We start from the raw sequence: 18,445 nt of genomic DNA, 5'->3' as shown, positions 1-18,445 counted from the left end.
GTTATATGATACCTCTCAAATCCCCTCGGTTGGTTGAATTGAATAGAATTTAATGTATGCTTTATGTTATATCTTTAACTTGGATTCTTCTGTCACATTGGTGCCCTTTGGAACTATCAGGGTGGGGTCGCTTCCAGACTGTTATGTTCTGGCTCTGGCTTCTCCCCCTTAAGGCCAGTGCATTCTCTGTTCCTCTTACTCCTGCCTGGTTTTGCACTTTTGTTGTCTCCCCTCTTAAACTTACTTTCTTTGCTTTCTTATTTTTTCCCTGTTCTTTTTCTAGTTCCATTTCCCTCATTCTTCCTATCTTTGAAACCAGCAGAACTTAGCTTTTATAAATATCACCATTCTTAAGTACTTATTTTCTTTCTGGAATGGCAAATAGTAGACCCATAGTATCTGCAATCTTAGAACCTTTGGCTCTTCTTTATCACTTTCATCACTGTACTTGAGTTGCTTATAAATGTTCTGGATAGTTGGGTGTATTAGAAACCTAAGCTTTTGATAAGTGGGATATCAGAGAATAGAATTCATTCAACTAAAACGTTAATTCTTCATGTTGTTTTATCATAAATATATTCTGAAGTCAGTTGTCAGAACACAGAGTAGATGTTCTTTTTCCTGTTACTATCATGTATTGTCCACCTGCTATAATTTTGTTGGCTGATTAGTGTTGCTCTTTCTTCTCTTTAAGTCAAGAGGTGTTGCCAAAGATTCATGAAGATAAACATTACCCTTGTACTTTGGTGGGGACTTGGAACACGTGGTATGGCGAGCAGGATCAAGCTGGTAGGAGACAGAAGTCTTTGGAATAAACTTACTCCTTAAGCCTTTACTGTAACAACTTAAATAATATTTAACTTAAAGCTTGTTTTTATAATCAAAGCTTTCCAAGTTTCGGTCTAGTTTTATGGTTGAAGAAATTTCTCCAGTAATTCATTGCAAAACCTATTTTTATTGTTTTTAATGTTCAATCTGTTATTGAAACTTTATCATGTAACTCATAGGCCAACACATGGCACATTTCAGTTTTGTACTGTGTTAACATTATGCACATCTAGACTATTTTCAAGGTAAGAGTATGAAACTCTAAATTTATGTTATATTTTAAAATATATTCCAGTCCACCTCTGGAGGTATGAAGGAGGCTATCCTGCCCTCACGGAGGTCATGAATAAACTCAGAGAAAATCAGGTAATGATTTTGAAAACTGTTTACTTATTTATGCTAATGATATAGTAAATATTAGTAAAGAATTAAATGACTATTCTGTCATCAATTTTTTTAGCATTAGTAAACTGTTTTTTGTAGGAAAACTTATTGTTTGAACTCTTGACATTGTATTCAAATATGAAGTAACCAGTTGTAATACTATTAAAATAACAATTCTTATTGTAAAAGTCAGTTGTGCTTTGAAATTGATAAGCTGACACTTTGAAACTGGTAGGTCAGCATGGTAGACACAGCCAGCCCTGGGTTAGCTAACACATCCCTGCTTTAGAAAACTTGGGCTAACTTTGCTATCCTGCCCCTCTCTTCACTAATAGGTGCATGTCAAACAACCACACATGGTTAGGAAAGAAAACCTTTTGTATAGCTTCCCAGTCCAAATATAAATGGCTTTTGAATTATTTGATGTTTTGTAGTCTCTACTTCTATCATGCTGTCAAACACTGTTAGGAGAACCTAATAAGTGGGAAATTAAATTTGTTTATATTGTCATATAAATAATTAGGATGACCCGTGTAGTTCATCATCTAAACCTGGACACTTGAGAGTGAAAAGGAATGCGAATAGTCTTTATGCCAGTTTGACAAGATGTAAACTGGGATTGTCTCAGGCCAAGTGGGGCCCTATTTATAATAGTATTCTATTATAGGAGGGGCATAAATGTTACTAAAGTGGGCTTATGTATAAATATTAGAAGATTTCATCTGCACATTTTTTTATCTCACAGGAATTTATAGAATTCCGGAAGGCAAGAAGCAACATGCTTCTCTCTAGGAAGAATCAGCTGCTGTTAGAATTTAGCTTCTGGAATGAGCCTGTTCCACGGTCAGGACCTAATATATATGAACTCAGATCATACCAACTCCGAGTAAGTACTGAAATACAAGTTAACTGTCCCTCATTCTTCTGTGAAGAAGCATGAGCACCCCTTAATGCTGACCAAAAAAGTTGAGTGTGCATTCTGTGATATACGAGTATGTATCTGGCATATTTTCACAGGCTTGTTTTCTCCCCATCCAGTCTTTCTGTTACTTCGTTTTTTTAAATCTTAATTTCTCATTCCTTCTCTTCTGCTAAGCTCTCTCATCTTTTATAATTTTACACATAATATGTATTATTTGACATTTTTCCATATGGCATTTCTGTTTTTAAGAGGAAAGATCTAAAATGCAGGACTAAGTACAATATGTAGCATCTACGGTATTGTAATTGAACTAAAGCGACTAATAAATGTGTGATTATTGAGTAAATTGTACAGCACCATACGATTAAAAGGGAATAAATAATATTTTGTGAGACTTTTTAGATATTTGCCCACTAAGTGACTCCTAGAACGAAAGCCCCAGATAGCAACATTGTTAAAAGGAATACATATCAGTAGATCTCAGTGGTGTAACATTCACCATTATCCTGGAAAAAAGAAAGTGATGTCCTTATTAAGTATAGTTAAATTAAACATTTTTTTTTTTTTTTATTTCACAGTAAAGTCTGAATGGGTACCAAGAGTTTAATCATGACTTAAGTCATGGACCTAACTATGGTTATGATAACTATAATTTGAATGACTTACTATATATGTAATCTGCCTATAGGAAGCCATAGAATATTACTCCCACTTTGGGATAGGTATGAACACAGTGAATAATATTTTTTTGTTACATTTTTTAATTTGTTACATCTCACATTATTAAAAGTTAAATTTTAAGTTAGTTTTGTCATTTGATATTTTTACACTGCTATTCCATATTTCTTCACAAAAGAACTAACAAACCAAAATCCAAATTTCTTTTCAGCCAGGAACTATGATTGAATGGGGCAATTACTGGTGAGTATATTACTAAATGGTGAGTTTGTAAGTCTTGTTAATAGATTATATTAGGGCATAGTGTTAATTCTAGGAATGAAATCTGGGGATAATGCCATGATTTGATACTCGACTATTATTTTGTTTGACATTTGTATTATGAACATTTTAAAACATATCCAAAACTAGAGAGAATAATCCAATGGATCTCCCCCTTACTTAGCTTCAATAATTATCAACACATAGCCAATCCTGCTTAGGTCTAACTCCCCCAACCCAAATGATTGGGAAGTAAATCCCAGACAACATACCATTTCATCCATAAGTATGTTAGTATATCTCTGTAGGAGATAAGGACTTTTTTTGACAAAACCCAGTGTTGCATGAGGTTATTTCACATTCTTCTTGGACATTATGTTTTCTGAAATGTTGCTTTTGTCATGTAAACAAAGCACCACTATGATACGGTAGCTACTTTTTTTGTTGTTCTTAGTTTAAGTAACAAAATACCAGTTTTTCCCCCAACCAGTCTACAGATTCAACACAATCCCAATCAAAATCCCAGAAGGATTTGGAAATACAAAGGAACTCAAATAGGTAAAACAACCTTTAAAAAGAAGCACTAAGTTGGAGAACTCACACTTCTCAATTTCAAAATTGATTACAGAACTAAGCTAATCAAGACAGCATGGTACTGGCATAAGAACAGGCATACAGATCAATGGAATTGAATTGAAAGTCCAGAAATAAACTCACATATATGAGCAGTTAGTTTTCAACAAATGTACCAAAGCAGTTCAATGGGAACAGGTAGTCTTTTCAACAAAGGGTGTGGAGACAACTGGTACCTTTGGAAAAAGATGAATTTAGACCCCTACCTCACTTTATAACAAAAATTAATCAAAAATGAATTGTAGACTTAAGTGTAAGAGCTAAATATAAAACTTTTAAAAGTTTTTCACGTAGGGTTAGGTAATGAGTCCTTACCTATATAACACCAAATCATGATCCACAAAAGAAAAAACTGATAAAATGCAATTCATCAAAATTAAAAACTTTTGTAATTCTTGGTATATATTCAAAAGAATTCAAAGCAGCATCTCAAAAAGACATTTGCAAACCCATGTTCATGGCAGTATTATTCACAGTAACCAAAATATGGAAACAACCCAAATATCCATAGACATGAGTGGATAAAGAAAGTGTGGTATTTACATATAATGGAATGTTATGCAGCCTCTACAAAGAAAGAAATCCTGCCATATGCTACAATATGGATGAACCCTGAGGACATTATGTGAAGTGAAATAAGCTAGACACAAAGAAGAATACTGTATGATTCCACTAATACAAAGTATGTAAAATAATCAAAATCATAGAAACAGAAAATGAAAATGTGGTTGCCTGGGGCTGGATGGAGGGGAGTTAGTGTTTAGTAGGTATAAAGTTTCAGTTTTACAAGATGAAAAAGTTTTAGAGATCTATTGTGCAGCAATGTGAATATATTTAGCACTATTGAACTGTACAGTTGAAAATAATTGAGGTAAATTTAATGTTATGTTCTTTTACCACAATAAAAATAAATAAAAATCATAAATTAAAAATAATTTTTAAATGGGCAAAGGATTTGAATAGACGTTTCACCAAAGGCAATATAGGAATGTCTAATGAGCACGTGAAAAGGTGCCAAACATCCTTAGTTATTATGGAAATACAAAGTAAAACCACAGTGAGACACCACTTCACTAGGGTGGCTGTAACTAAAAAGACATGCAAAAGCATATGTTGGTGAGATCGTGGATAAATTGGTACCCTCATACATTGCTGGTAAGAACATAAAATGGTGCCGCCACTGTGGAAAACAGCTTGCAGTTCCTCAAAATATTAAGCATTGAGTTACCATATGAGCTAGTCATGATTACGCACTCCTAGGTATATATACCTAAGAAAATGGAAGCATGCAGCGATACAAACTCAGGCACAATGATGATAGCATTTTTCATAACAGACAAAAAGTAGAAACAAGCTAAATGCTCATTAGCAAATGAATGGATAAACTTGCATATCCATATAATGGAATATTATTCAGCAATAAAAAGGAATAAAGTATTGATACATACTACAATGTATGTGAACCTGAAAAACATGGTATATGACAGAGTCCAGTACAAAGGAGCGCATATTCTATGGTTCCATTTGTATGAAATGTCCAGAAAAGGCAAAGCTGTAGAAACAGAAAGCTTAGGGGTTGCAAGGGGCTGGGTGGGGACAGAAGATGACTTCAGATGGGCACAGGGATCTTTCAGCACAGTGAGATTGTGGTGGGATGGCTGCACAAGTCTGTAAGTGTGCTTAAAAGCAGGGAATTGTACACTAAGGTGGATTGAATGGTGTATAAAATATACCTCGATAAAGCTGCTAGTGATATACCTCACTAAAGAAAATGTATATAAGAATCCAAGAATGATTCAAAATTAGGAAATGGGTTGATGTAACCCAGTCGAAGCTGGAAGAGATGCCCACACATGCTCTGGCACGTTCCCTCATGCCTTTGTTAAAGCATTTATCACCCCCAGCAGAATCTTCGCTTTCCAGTTCTACAACTGTACCAGGCCTGGTACACCATCGGTGATCAGGAAATGTTGAATGGGTGGCAGGAACGAGTGGCTACATGAGGGAAAAAACAGGTCAATCGCAGTTGCCAAAATAGTAAACAATCTGTATGCCTTAGTGGAAAAGATTATAGTATATTCATGCAGTGGAAGCTAACACAGCGGTTAAAGTAAATCTGGTCTGTTCCTATTAATGGATAAACCTTGAAAACACCAAGCTAAGAGTCAATTAACGAACAATAAATATGTACAGCATGATGCCTTTTATGTAAATGTTTAGAAAGATATAACAACAGAGTTATATAGGCAAGCTATTTAACAAGAGCTATATAAAAAGATATAACTTGTTTATGGATACATACATATGAAGTAGAAATATAAAACCATGGAGGAAGACTCTTATCTTCAAAAGAGAGGTAACTACTTCCAAAGAGTTAACTGATGGGGGAAGGATGAAGAGGACTGGCGTGAGGAGGAATACAAAGGAAGCTGCAGTGTTCATCTCCTTTTGAAAAGATCTGAAGCAAATATAATAAAACGTAAAGTATTAATGTTTTAAAACCTAGGTGATTGGAATGGTTGAAATATTTCTTAATTAAACAAAAAAAATCATCTTAATGTATGTTCAGAAGGCATTTGGTAAGGATTGACACCAGATTTATTAGAGATAATAATTCCTAATTAAACACCTTAAAATTAGGAATACAGAATATTTTATTTAAATCGGGGGTTGGCAGACTTTTCTGTAAAGGACCAGATAGTAAATACTGTAGGCTTTGTGGACTCTCCTGTCTTGGTCACAGTTACTTAACTCTGCTGTTTCAGTGCGAAAGCAACCATGGGCAATTTGTAAATGAGTAAGTGTGACTATGTCCCAACAAAAATTGATTTATGGACGCTGAAATTTGAATTTCATAATTTTCATGTGTCATGAACCTATTCTTTTGATTTGATTTTTCTTCAAGCATTTAAAAACGTAAAAACTATTCCTAGACCCTGCACCATAAAAACTAATTTCAGAGGGTGGGATTTAGTCCAAGGGCTGTAGTTTGCTGGCCCTGATGTAAATGATAAAACTATTCATCTCCATTTTAACAGCATTAAACTTAATGATGAAACACAGGAACCATGCTCATTACCATTAAAACAATACTACCAACTTTCACCATTAGAGTTTTATGTTGTTTTTGGAAATCCTGACGTAATAAGAGAAAAGACAAACAAGATATAATAATATAAAGCCTCAATAATTAAGAGAGATACAAGAATACATTATCGCCCATTAGTCAGCTGTTGACCCTTCGCTTCTTTATCTTTAAGTAAGAAACTGTGACTTTTACTTACTTTCATCTTACATTACGTATGTTCTTTTTTCTGTTGCGAAATTTCTTGCATTGGACTAGATAATTTTTAAGATTGGTCTAGCTCCAAAAAAATGGTCCTGTGATCTTTGTTTCTAATTAAGTTTTTCTTGGGTCATCAAAGGCGAAACAATGCAAGCTAGAGTTTCTTTTAATTTGAAAACTAATAAATAGATATTTGATTGTATATATGGGGGAGGAAAAATCATTTTCCTCTTACCCTTATAAGTTCTGGCTGCACTCATAATCTAATTAACAAGAAAAAATGACCAAATTTATTATGTATGTTTGTACCTAGGGGGGTCCATAAGAATATGAGACCCGAGGACAGATTAGGCAGTTAAGGCTTCTCTGCCATCTTGAGCCAGGGAGAAGGAGGAATGTGGTTTGGGATTTCAAAGGGCAGGAAGGCAATTCCCATGGAGATGAAAACAAATGTTTGGTAAATGTTTGCTGGGCCATCTTTACCGAGGGACACAGAGGGCTTTAAACAGATGGGCCTTGCTAGGTTCCTCCCCATCTATCGCAGATCGTATTGCACTATACCATGTTTCCATGAAAATAAGACCGGGTCTTATGTTAATTTTTACTCCAAAAGACGCATTAAGGCTTATTGTCAGGGGATGTCATCCTGAAAAATCATGCTAGGGCTTATTTTCCGGTTAGGTATTATTTTCGGGGAAACACCGTAGTTATCTGTGATGAGAGCTCCATTCCTGGAGCAGGTCCTCTGTCTAAATTCCTTTAGGCAGTTAGGGAGGGGGAAGGTCAAAGGTTTCTCCTGAGCCTTTCATTTCTTAAAAATAACCCGCTTAAAATGATGTCCCAAAAGGCATATTTTGGGGTTGCAAACTCTGCTTTCATACACTCCTATTATAGGTATATCTTATTAAGGAGAGGGCTTACATATATAATTTAGTTGCCCATAGAGTAGGATCACTAGGTAGTTCTATTTTTGCATGTTACGAATTAAAAGTTGCCCACCATGGAATCCATGAGGAGGTTATTCTTCAGTTATTTTAAAAATTAGAAAGTCAATTCAGCATTGAATTTATATTTTGGCGCATAGGTAACTATTGTAAGATGGTGATCTCTTCAGTACATGCTTCTGATTACTACCTGATAAGGCAAGTATGTTTTCTTTGCCTACTGTAACTGAATTAGAAAAATTCAGAATGAAATGAATAATCCTGATATTTGTCACTATCAGTGAAAGAGGTTTTTTCCTTCTGAGTAGAATTATAATGCACGTTAATGTGATTTGCTTAATTTCAGTAATTTACCAATCAGATTTGTAATTTTTGTGATGATATTGATCATTTAATTACAAATGCAAAGGTTAAGGAATTTAATACAATTTGGGGGTGACCTATGCGGACAATAGCAAAAGATCCCTCCTTGCCCAGAAAAAATCCTGACTGGGAGCCTGAAGCTGGGACAAGGTGTGCAGAGTGGCCTTAGGGAAATGGCTTAATCACTCTCACCCAGGGGACCTGGGAGACATTCTGATTCAGTTGCTGTGAAGATCACCTCCAGGAAGAGAACGCACTGGAGACTCGGACACTCGGACATCTTGTCCCTAGAGAGTAGAGTTTATAGACACTAGTAGATTGGTATGCTCATTCATATGCTCCAGCTCTTATTTATTTATTTATTTATTTTGTGGCAGCCCAGCTCCAGGCTCTCACAGTCTTAGCTGTAGAGGGTGCAGTTCACTGGCCAATGTAGGGATTGAACCAGCAGCCTTCGGCGTTAGGAGCACGACGCTCCGACCCCTCCTGAGCCACCGGGCCGCCCCAGCTCTTAATTTTAAATGAGTTAAAATGAATTCATCTTCCAAAGTACTGTCAACTCGGACCCTGATGTGACAGACTTCAGGCCAAAGCCTGGGCAGCGATGATACAGATTTTTTCAACTTAGATTATAGAGAACTGCTTTCAGGAAGATAAACATTTTAAACATTTTTAGGGTTTCAGATGCATCACTAAATATAAAGTACCTGGAACAAATATGAAAGAAGGTGTCCAAATTGAAGAGCTGATACCGTTTGCAACAGGAAGTCTTAAAAAGAAAAGTTTAAGACAAATACCAATTTTTAAGCAATTTAATCACAATTTCATGTTATACACGTAGACACAACATGTATACACACTTTCTTCTACCCACAGTACATAATGAATGAATGTCATTTGATATTCATTTTCCTAATGGTTTGCTCTGGTAAGAAAAAAAAGGCAGCTTCAGTTTGGTAGTGATGATGTATTGCCAAAAAGCTCCACTTTGATGCCTCTGTTTCACAAGAGGTTACAAAGATCCCTTTGTAGTTCAGAGAGCTTGTGTGTTTCTCAGATGTCACTGTGGCTGCTTTGAAGGTGTGCTGCCTTCATCTCTTAAACCTCATTCTCGAGGGGTGGTCCCTGTTTCCCTGTCACATCTTGGGTATCCTCGTATCCAGGTTCCCTCACTTTCTCACAGCATGTTCTTGGAAAAGCAATTTTAAGTTCACTGGTTTTGTCGTCTCCCAGTTTTCTTGATTTTATGTGAAGAATCAGCATTGCAACCCTGTATCCTCAAGTTTTTATTTTAATAGTCACTGATCACTGTCTACTTCTCATAGAAATGGCTGGCATAGCTACAGAAAGGTCCATTTACATTTTACATACATTCAAATAATGATTGCATCTGATAATTAAAAAACGATTAGTCATATTCTCAAAAACTTGCTCAGTATGGAGGAAGTTTTCTGATTCTTTTTAACATACCTAATTCTATATCTGAACTTTTTTTTTTCTTACAGGGCTCGTGCAGTTCGCTTCAGACAGGACAATAATGAAGCTGTTGGAGGATTCTTCTCTCAGATTGGGCAGTTATATATGGTGCATCATCTTTGGGGTATTTATATTTGTCCTTCATTTTTGCGTTACTGGAATTTCACGGTTCATCACGAAAGTTGTACTATACAGTAAAATGTGTCTCAAGTCAGTAATCTTAAACACTGTTGCAAATTCAAACGTCACAGATGAAAGTACTGGACTGTCTAGAACGGGAGATCAGTAGCAAAAGTCCATAGACTAGTGGAACATGGTAAGCTGATCATCCAAGTGGGGATGATGGTGAAAGAAATGAAAGAGGTGAAGTTAACAGCCATGGGAGAGGGAAGATGCTAAAGCTACTGAGTGCCTTTCGCAGAGTGGTCCCTAACCTCCCTTTCTAGGTGCTTCCCATTGTTCCCTCAGAGACAGGCCTGCATTTTACCCTGAGAGACAGCTCCCTGTATATGAACTTGTTGGCTGCTTGGGTCTAGTTCCATGGTCCCAATGGTCCTTCTCCTGCATTTTCCATCTCTGGTGTCCTTCAGGCCTGACTCAGATGGTCCCCCTCCCGCCCAATGAATGTCACTCTCCTGAGCCAAGTTGTCACAGCTGTGGCTATTTGTTTTTCTCTCCCTGCTAGAACAGGAACTGGGTCTCAGTAACAGCTTGATGTAAATACTGCCTGAACATTATGGGCACATTTGTAAATGGTTATTAGAGTTTAAAAAGCATAACTTATTTCCAGACCATCTCAGTTAACTAAGGTGTTAGTCTGACTTGTTTGGTCCCACCAAGCACCACACCCTGTCTGCCTGGCATGTCAGCCTGTCAGGGTTACAAAGATAAGGTGATCTGTCTAATGAGGGATAGAGCAAACATGAATGGCATGCCACGAGGCAGTGTGTGATCAGTACACAGGGAGTTATATTCAGGGTACTCCTAAAACATAAAGGGATATAAAGTTACCTATATTGGGGGGAAATCAATAAAAAGTGGAATATTGGCGAGACGTCAGGATGTAGATGGGATTGACACGTAAAGGTGGGAAGGAAAGCCTGGAACAGTAATGGAGACAAGGGAAATTACAAAAAAGTGCTCAGAAAACTACAAATAGTTCAGACTGGCTGAGTGGTAGAATATCTGCCAGGGATCTAAATCTGGGTAAGTTTGACACAAGAAAAGTAGTTTTTACGTTGTATTGCTGGAACACAGCACCCCAAACCTTCAAGGTGTGGGGAGGAGACCCCCCCACCACTCACTGCTTGGACCAGCTGCTCACATCAGCTGCACACACAGGGCTTCCCTGGCATGTGGTGCCTGTGTCTTCTGAGGCAGAGGTTGAAGACCCTGCACCAAAGGATAGAGCTACAAAGGAAGAGAGAGCAGCATTGACCTCGGGTTTTCTCACTAGCTGCCAACTGACCTAAGTATCAGTTGTAGGAAACAAATCTTTAAGAAATGTGTCCTGTGTCTCTGCCTTTTAAAATTATACTAAGTCTAATTTAACCTTTATGGGTTTGAAGTAAGGGCATAGTTTTTTATTTTTTAAATAGTGGATGTTCTGTCCAGAGGATATAGACTGAAAAGTCAGACCTCTTCCCACCCCCTTCCTCTGAGCCTGGAGTGGCCTGAGCGTGGCTCCTGCACACACCCCCAGGCATGTTCTGTCCAAGAGTAAGCACAGGGATTGATGTGTCCAGCTCCAGGCAGAGGTCAAGCCGTGCATACGCTCCTTCCCGTCAGTGCCACAGCTAGTCTAGGTAGGGACACAGTGAAGGAGGCTGGGATGGCAGACAGGCCGAGGCGAGCAGGGCAGAGTCCTTAGTTCAGCCCATGGGGCGTGTCGTGCGGGGGACCCTGCTCGCTGCGCCATTTGTCGTGCAGGGCTCCCTGCTCGCATTTGTCATGCGGGGCGGCCTGTGGGGTCTCTGCTCCCGCTCCCCATACAAGAACGCAGGATATGGTGAGGCCAAAAAGGAACACCCACGGAGCCATAGATGGGGGAGTCATACCACTATATTCTCTCTGGCGGCACTATACTCTCACTGGAGGCTGGATCCACACTGTCCGCAAACCGCCATCCATGCTTGCCAGCCCAGCCGCCATCTTCTTGCTAGCCCCCGTTCTTTCTCTTTTCTCCTCTCTCCTCCGTAGCCGCAGCAGTTATATTGGCGGCTAATTGGCTAACTGGCTACAGCTGACGGCCATCTACTACCCGAGCCAGCACTCCTCCACGTGAGGCCGAGAGCCTGTAAACTACTTTCTGGGGCTCTGTCCCCACACTCCACCCCTACAGGCTCTCGCCTCACAATCTAGGCGACAAGCGTCTTCCGCGAGGGGACCTGTGCAAGGAGCCTGGGGGTGAATGCAATATCCTGGACACAGCCAGGCTCTCTGGGCACAGCCAGGGTTTCTCAGGGCACCACCAGTGCTTCTGGGCACGGCCAGACTTCCTGGACTTCTTAGGGTACCACCTGTCTTCCCGGACACAGCCAGGGTTTCTCAGGGCACTGCCACTCTCTCTGGGATACAGCCCGACTTCCTGGGCACAGCCAGGGCTCTCAGGGCACTGCCACTCTCTGTGGGCACAGCCAGACTTCCTGGACTCAGCCAGGGCTCTCAAGGCACTGCCACTCTCTCTGTGCCTCTCAGGGTACCCTGCTGGAACAACAGCGACTCACAATCAAGGTGCTTACATATTCTCAATGGCGGCCAGTCAAGGGACAAAAGCAAATATCCCCCAGTTCCACTAACAACAGTTCCCAAACAAACAGTCAAGCGGTCCATTAAATTAGGGATGGAAGGCAATTCCCCATAGTCCATAGTCATTCGCCAGGGCTGTCCTGGGGGTGAGGGATGACCTTGATCTCACCCTTATCTCCCACGGAGGACTCAGCAAGCGTTACCTCCTGGGACTGTAAGTCCTGCATCCGGGCTGCCTGAGCAGGAACTTCCCCGGCCCACAGGGCCGCATCGACCTTTGCTTTCTCCGGCCTGTGCTGGTTGGGGAACCGTCCACATCTTTCCACCTCTCCACGGGGCTCCATCTCTCCAGCAGTTGCATGGCTTTTCCTGTGCTGGTGGGAGAACCGTCCACGTCCTCCCACCCCTCCACGGGGGTCCAGCTCTCCGGCAGCTGCTCCTCCTGGTCTTCCAGAGACTGAGTGTTCATACACACAAACTGCTCCACCATCCTTCGGAGAGCTTTGGCCGGCACCATACCCTGCTCGCTGCACCATTTGTCGTGCGGGGGACCCTGCTCGCTGCGCCATTTGTCGTGCGGGATGGCCTGCAGGGTCTCTGCTCCCGCTCCCCACATAACGCAGGACATGGTGAGGCCAAAAAGGAACACCCACGGAGCCATAGATGGGGGAGTCATACCACTATATTCTCTCTGGCGGCACTATACTCTCACTGGAGGCTGGATCCACACTGTCCGCAAACCTCCATCCACACTTGCCAGCCCAGCCGCCATCTTCTTGCTAGCCCCCGTTCTTCCTCCTTCCTCTTCTCCCTCCGTAGCCGCAGCAGTTATATTGGCGGCTAATTGGCTAACTGGCTACAGCTGATGGCCAATCAGCCACAGCTGACGGCCATCTACTACCCGAGCCAGCACTCCTCCACGTGAGGCCGAGAGCCTGTAAACTACTTTCTGGGGCTCTGCCCCCACAGGGCGACTCAAGACTTCACAGCGGAGGCAGGACAAGCCCACCAGGGTCCTCCACAACGCAGGTGCAGAAGCCAGGACAGTGTGGTACGTCAGTGTCCCAGAGTGGCCATGTGGCAGCACCTGTGTCTTCTCAGTGTACCAAATGTTCACTCCCCACTTCATCCTTTGTAGAAAAAAGTACTGAGACATGCAGAGATGGATTACTAGTGCCTGCCTCTGAAACTTACCTCACTTTCCCACATTTTCTTAAAGAACCAGCATTTAATATTAAAGCAAAATGAATAAAAATGATGAGAAAACTTCTGTAGAAAAGATCAGGATGGCAATATTTATCTAAGGCAAATGGAAAGTTCATAGAGCATAAAATGGACTAAAAAATTATTTTAAATGATTCATGTACAGTATTTTCTAATAACTAACATCAGTAACTTATTAAATATTTCTAAATGATGTAACCTTCTCCAACAAATTTAATGTACAGATACAGCCATTTTATAATTTCAATTAAATGCTTAAGCACTGAAAAAACCAAAAGAAAGAAAAAGAATCAGTATTTGCCAGGCACCTCTAGTCTGTTGGTTACTTTACGCATCATTCTCTGAATCCTTGGAACTACCCACCACAGATGAGATACCGTGATTCGTAGCTGGTAATAAACCAAGCAGAACATGCAGCTATTCCGCAGCTGAGACAGGCGCAGACCTTGGCACGTCTGCTTTCCGAGCACTTGGTGCCATCTGTCCTCGGGGCCTGACTCCATTTATGCGTTTGCTCCAGCACCGCGTTGGGGCCTCCTTCCCTCAGTTTATGAACAAACTCAGGTGCCTGCCATCTTTAAAAGCCTCCTCAACCCAAGAGTCCATTGACTGGTGAACTGATAAATAAAATGAGCTGTACCATATAATAGAATTAGAATCTTAATCAGCCATGTAAGGAATGAAATTCTAGTACATGCTAAATATAACATGGATGAATCTCAAAAACATTATGCTAAGTGAAATAAGCCAGACACAAAATGATAAATACTGTATGATTCCACTTATATAAGGTACCGTGTTTCCCCGAAAATAAGATCTAGCCGGACAATGAGCTCTAATGTGTTTTTTGGAGCAAAAATTAATATAAGACCCGGTCTTATTTTACTATAAGACCCGGTCTTATATAATATAATTAATATACTATAATACCGGGTCTTAATTTACTATAATATATATAAGACCGGGTATAATATAATATAATGTAATACCGGATCTTGTAGTAATTTTTGCTCCAAAAGACACATTAGAGCTCATTGTCTGGTTAGGTCTTATTTTCCGGGAAACACAGGACCTAAGAATAGGCAATTTCATAGAAACAGAAGGTAGAATAGAGGTGAGCAAGGGATGGGGGATATGGGGATTTTTTTTTTCAATGGATACAGAGTTTTAATTTGAGTTGATGAAAAAGTTTTAGAGATAGATGCAATGATGGTGGCACAATGTGAAATACTTAATGCCACTGAATTGTATGGCATTGGTTAAAATAGTAAATTTTATGTATATTTGACCACAATAAGAATGTTTTTAATTAAGAAAACTAGCAAGGCCTCCCCAGCCTGTGCAAGGGGCAGCTCAGCACACAGTGCGCCTGTCATCTGTCTGACCTCAATGACAACACTGGTGCTTGTCACAGGAATTGCAGTGGTGTTTTCCTTCTGGGGTTAAGAAGCAAAACGTTTATTTTTCCTTCTATTTATCAGCACCTTCAGCACTTTATGTAATAAATTATACTCTGTTACTATTAGAGGGAAATTTTGTCTTTAGATGGTTAAATTGCTAGGCCTACAAGAGTAGGTTTTCTCCCAGGGAGAAGGAAGTCCCAAGGGGAAAACGTGTATCCCAAAACAGAAAGTAGAACTGAGGGAGGGAGCCCTGGGTGACCTTTCAGTCTTGACTGAGACAGACACTGACACTGTTGAGATACCTAGGAAGCATCTCCCTGGTGAGTAGTTGGAAAGGTCTTGCCCAGTTGGGGATTCAGAAATCAAGGCACCCAGGTGAGATACCTGTGAATTCTACCATATGACACCAAGGACTGATGGCTTTCACCATGCTCTCCCCATCACCCGGAGCACCTTTCTCTTCCATTCCTAAATACTGATGATATCCTTTTCAACCTTCAGGACTCACCTGGTCAAATCACACCTCCCAGCAGTTCTCCCAGGCTCCTCTCTGTTCTTATGTACTCTGTTCTTGACACCACGGGACTCAGTAGGGGCTGACGTTTCTTTTACTTGTCTTTGTTTTCCACTGCATTGAACATTCTCTCACCTGGATCTTTGTAGTGCTTTGTAAATGTGGAGCAGAATCTAATCTAATGTTACTCGTCTGTGGTCTGGCAGTTTCTGGTAATGAATTTAACGTGTTATTGAAGAAGTGCACTTGTTTTCTAAATGTATGTCTGGGATCCACTAGACTATAAAACTTAAAAGCTACTTGTTTTTCAAGAGTGGATTGTTTTGCTTCTCCCAAAGAGCCTAACAATTTTGCTCAGCATAACCAGCTCACAATTATCCCACCTTAGTACTAAATTCCCAAAGTAGTCTCTGAGAAAACTAGATGAGCAGCTGAGTCAGTATTAATGGATGTTCTAGTGAGAGGTAGGGCATTGTGTTTGATGTAAATCTTGTTTCTTCTGTGTGGTTATTTTTAGCTTATAAGGATCTTCAGACGAGGGAAGACATTCGGAATGCAGCATGGCATAAACACGGCTGGGAAGAATTGGTGTATTACACAGGTAACATTGTAATAGGCATAAAATACTTTATTATTCTTGTCTTACTCTTTTATGATCTTTCCCCGTGCAGCTAATGTGTATGTTTTTTAAAAAGTATGTTGCTCTAGATGGTAAATTACAAGTTTGTGGGGAATGAGGGAGTCAAATTTTTCTTTAATAGTTACATGACTTTATTCCAGTAAAGAAGAGTATTAATTCTTTCAAGTATTTATGTTGTTTGGTACAGTTTTCAAACCCTTGTATGTTGTAAATTTTATGTCATTGCTTTTGTACATTGCTGCATTCTCTGAAAATTTATAACAAATTTTTTCTAAGCTTTCCCTGTCTCATCAGGATTGTTCACTCACAAAAACATTACAATTTAATACAGCAATTAAAAAGTCATTTTGAAAGCTGATGTGTTTAGACTTCCTGTGAGTTTGTATATACAACATACCTACACATGCGTGTATACCCATGTACTTTTGTAAAAAAACAATCAGCTGATCACCCAGCAATACCAATACAGTAGTAAATACCAACCATGTTGCATGTCACGTACATTTAAGCCCATGTACTACCAAGAAAAATCAAAGAGTAATTTGTTCTAGAAAATAGGTATTTTCATTCAAAACTGTCATAATTGTATGTGACTTTGTTGCTTATTCTTACACTTTCATCAGTTCTCAGAGGCTAGTTTTACTCAGCAGTGAGTTTTAAAGTACAGTATATCTGTTCCTTTGTGTAGAATACAGTCAAATGGAATATGACTTGTTTTTATATAAATTTTAGTTCAAAGAACCTTTTGAGAAAGCACCATTTTTCTCATAATACAGATTTTCCTAATTTCCTACAAGTGAAACACATCTGCAGACAGAATTTGTTTTAATAACATCTAAAAGGATGCTAACTATCATTATCATGTCTGTTTCTGCCCCTGAAGTCAGTCCTACATATTCCAACATTCTGTTCTGTGATTTCGAGCTCCACAGCTTCTGAACATTCTCAGCAACCTCTTTGCTAATGTATATTTACCGTAATCTGTTTAGAAAAGAGCAAGTACAGTAATCTTGATCTTGTTTTCAGTTCCACTTATTCAGGAAATGGAATCCAGAATCATGATCCCACTGAAGACCTCGCCTCTCCAGTAAAGCTACAGAATTTAGATGTGCCTACTGTCACATAAATTTATGTGACAAGTATTTGTCATAAATTAATTTTAATTGTATATCAAGTGAAAAACACTGAAATGTAAACTGCTGTATATAGCTTATGAGAGACCTCTTTTCTTTAAAATTTACATAATTAGAAGAAAGGAAAACTATTACAGTTGGACTGATTGTAACCATACTCTGTAGTCCTCTTTGAAACACCCCTGTGTTTGTTGAATATAACTAAACCACCCTCTTGAAAAAGAGGGCTCAAAGTAAAATTTGAAAAGGCTCTAAATAAGAATCTGGATATCCATGAAAAAAGTTAGGCATTTCGTTATAAAAAACAAATCTGTTTTATAATTACAGATTTTTAGACAAATTGCTTGTATAAGGAAGAAATACAGATTTTATCATGTTTCTCTAGCAGTTTTTTTGTCTCAGACTAGGAACAATTATGAGTATAACCAGTACCTGAATATGTTTTAATTCTACTCTCATTTTCAATCAGTCAGCATGGTAAACAATGTGCATTACTAAGCTGGTAGTGGCTGCCAGGGTCCATTTAATCAATAATTCAGTCTTCACGTAGAGTGTTGTGATGCCTCTGTATGAGAAAGGAAATGGCTTGCACCTGTGTATCATGTGATTGTGAGATGACCACCATGAATAGCACTAATTTTTATTTGTAATATTTTTCTATAACAAAATGAGAGGCACTAGAAAAAGGTTTTATTTTGTGAAACTCACTCATGACCTCAGACATTCTCCAGGTCTCCACGATCATGTATGGGGGGTAGTGCATGTTCAGATTTAAATTGGCGTTACCTGCATACTTTGTATAGCTGTTTCACTTAGTTTTCTGAGTGTGCCTATTTTGTGACTGTAATCATATAAACATCCTGTTGAAATGAAAAATTATGTCTGACCCTTAAATAATTCATGTGTAAAAGTGTGAATAAATCTCATATCAAATGTCAAACTTTTACATGTGAATGGTTTTCTCCAAGAACATATAAAAGTCAATAAAATCCTCTTAATTTTCACATA

At 39.2% G+C, this 18,445-nt stretch overlaps 1 protein-coding gene across 1 annotated transcript in view; it reads left to right on the top strand.

Moving 5' to 3' along the window:
- NIPSNAP2 (nipsnap homolog 2) overlaps positions 1-18,445 on the top strand; it is a 34,152-nt gene extending 15,707 nt beyond the window's left edge. Inside the window, 7 exon segments of the mRNA XM_088796808.1 lie at positions 695-789; positions 1,124-1,194; positions 1,958-2,098; positions 3,024-3,055; positions 9,805-9,899; positions 16,182-16,265; positions 17,331-18,445. Coding sequence (XP_088652934.1) covers positions 695-789; positions 1,124-1,194; positions 1,958-2,098; positions 3,024-3,055; positions 9,805-9,899; positions 16,182-16,265; positions 17,331-17,395 — 583 coding nt within the window. The 3' untranslated portion in view covers positions 17,396-18,445.

The sequence above is a fragment of the Rhinolophus sinicus genome, chromosome 3, assembly GCF_057876585.1.
Source record: "Rhinolophus sinicus isolate RSI-liver-muscle chromosome 3, RSI-T2T, whole genome shotgun sequence".
Taxonomy (NCBI): Eukaryota; Metazoa; Chordata; class Mammalia; order Chiroptera; family Rhinolophidae; genus Rhinolophus; species Rhinolophus sinicus.
The sequence above is the reverse complement of the archived record's forward strand: the minus strand, read 5'-3'. Positions and strand labels throughout refer to the sequence as shown.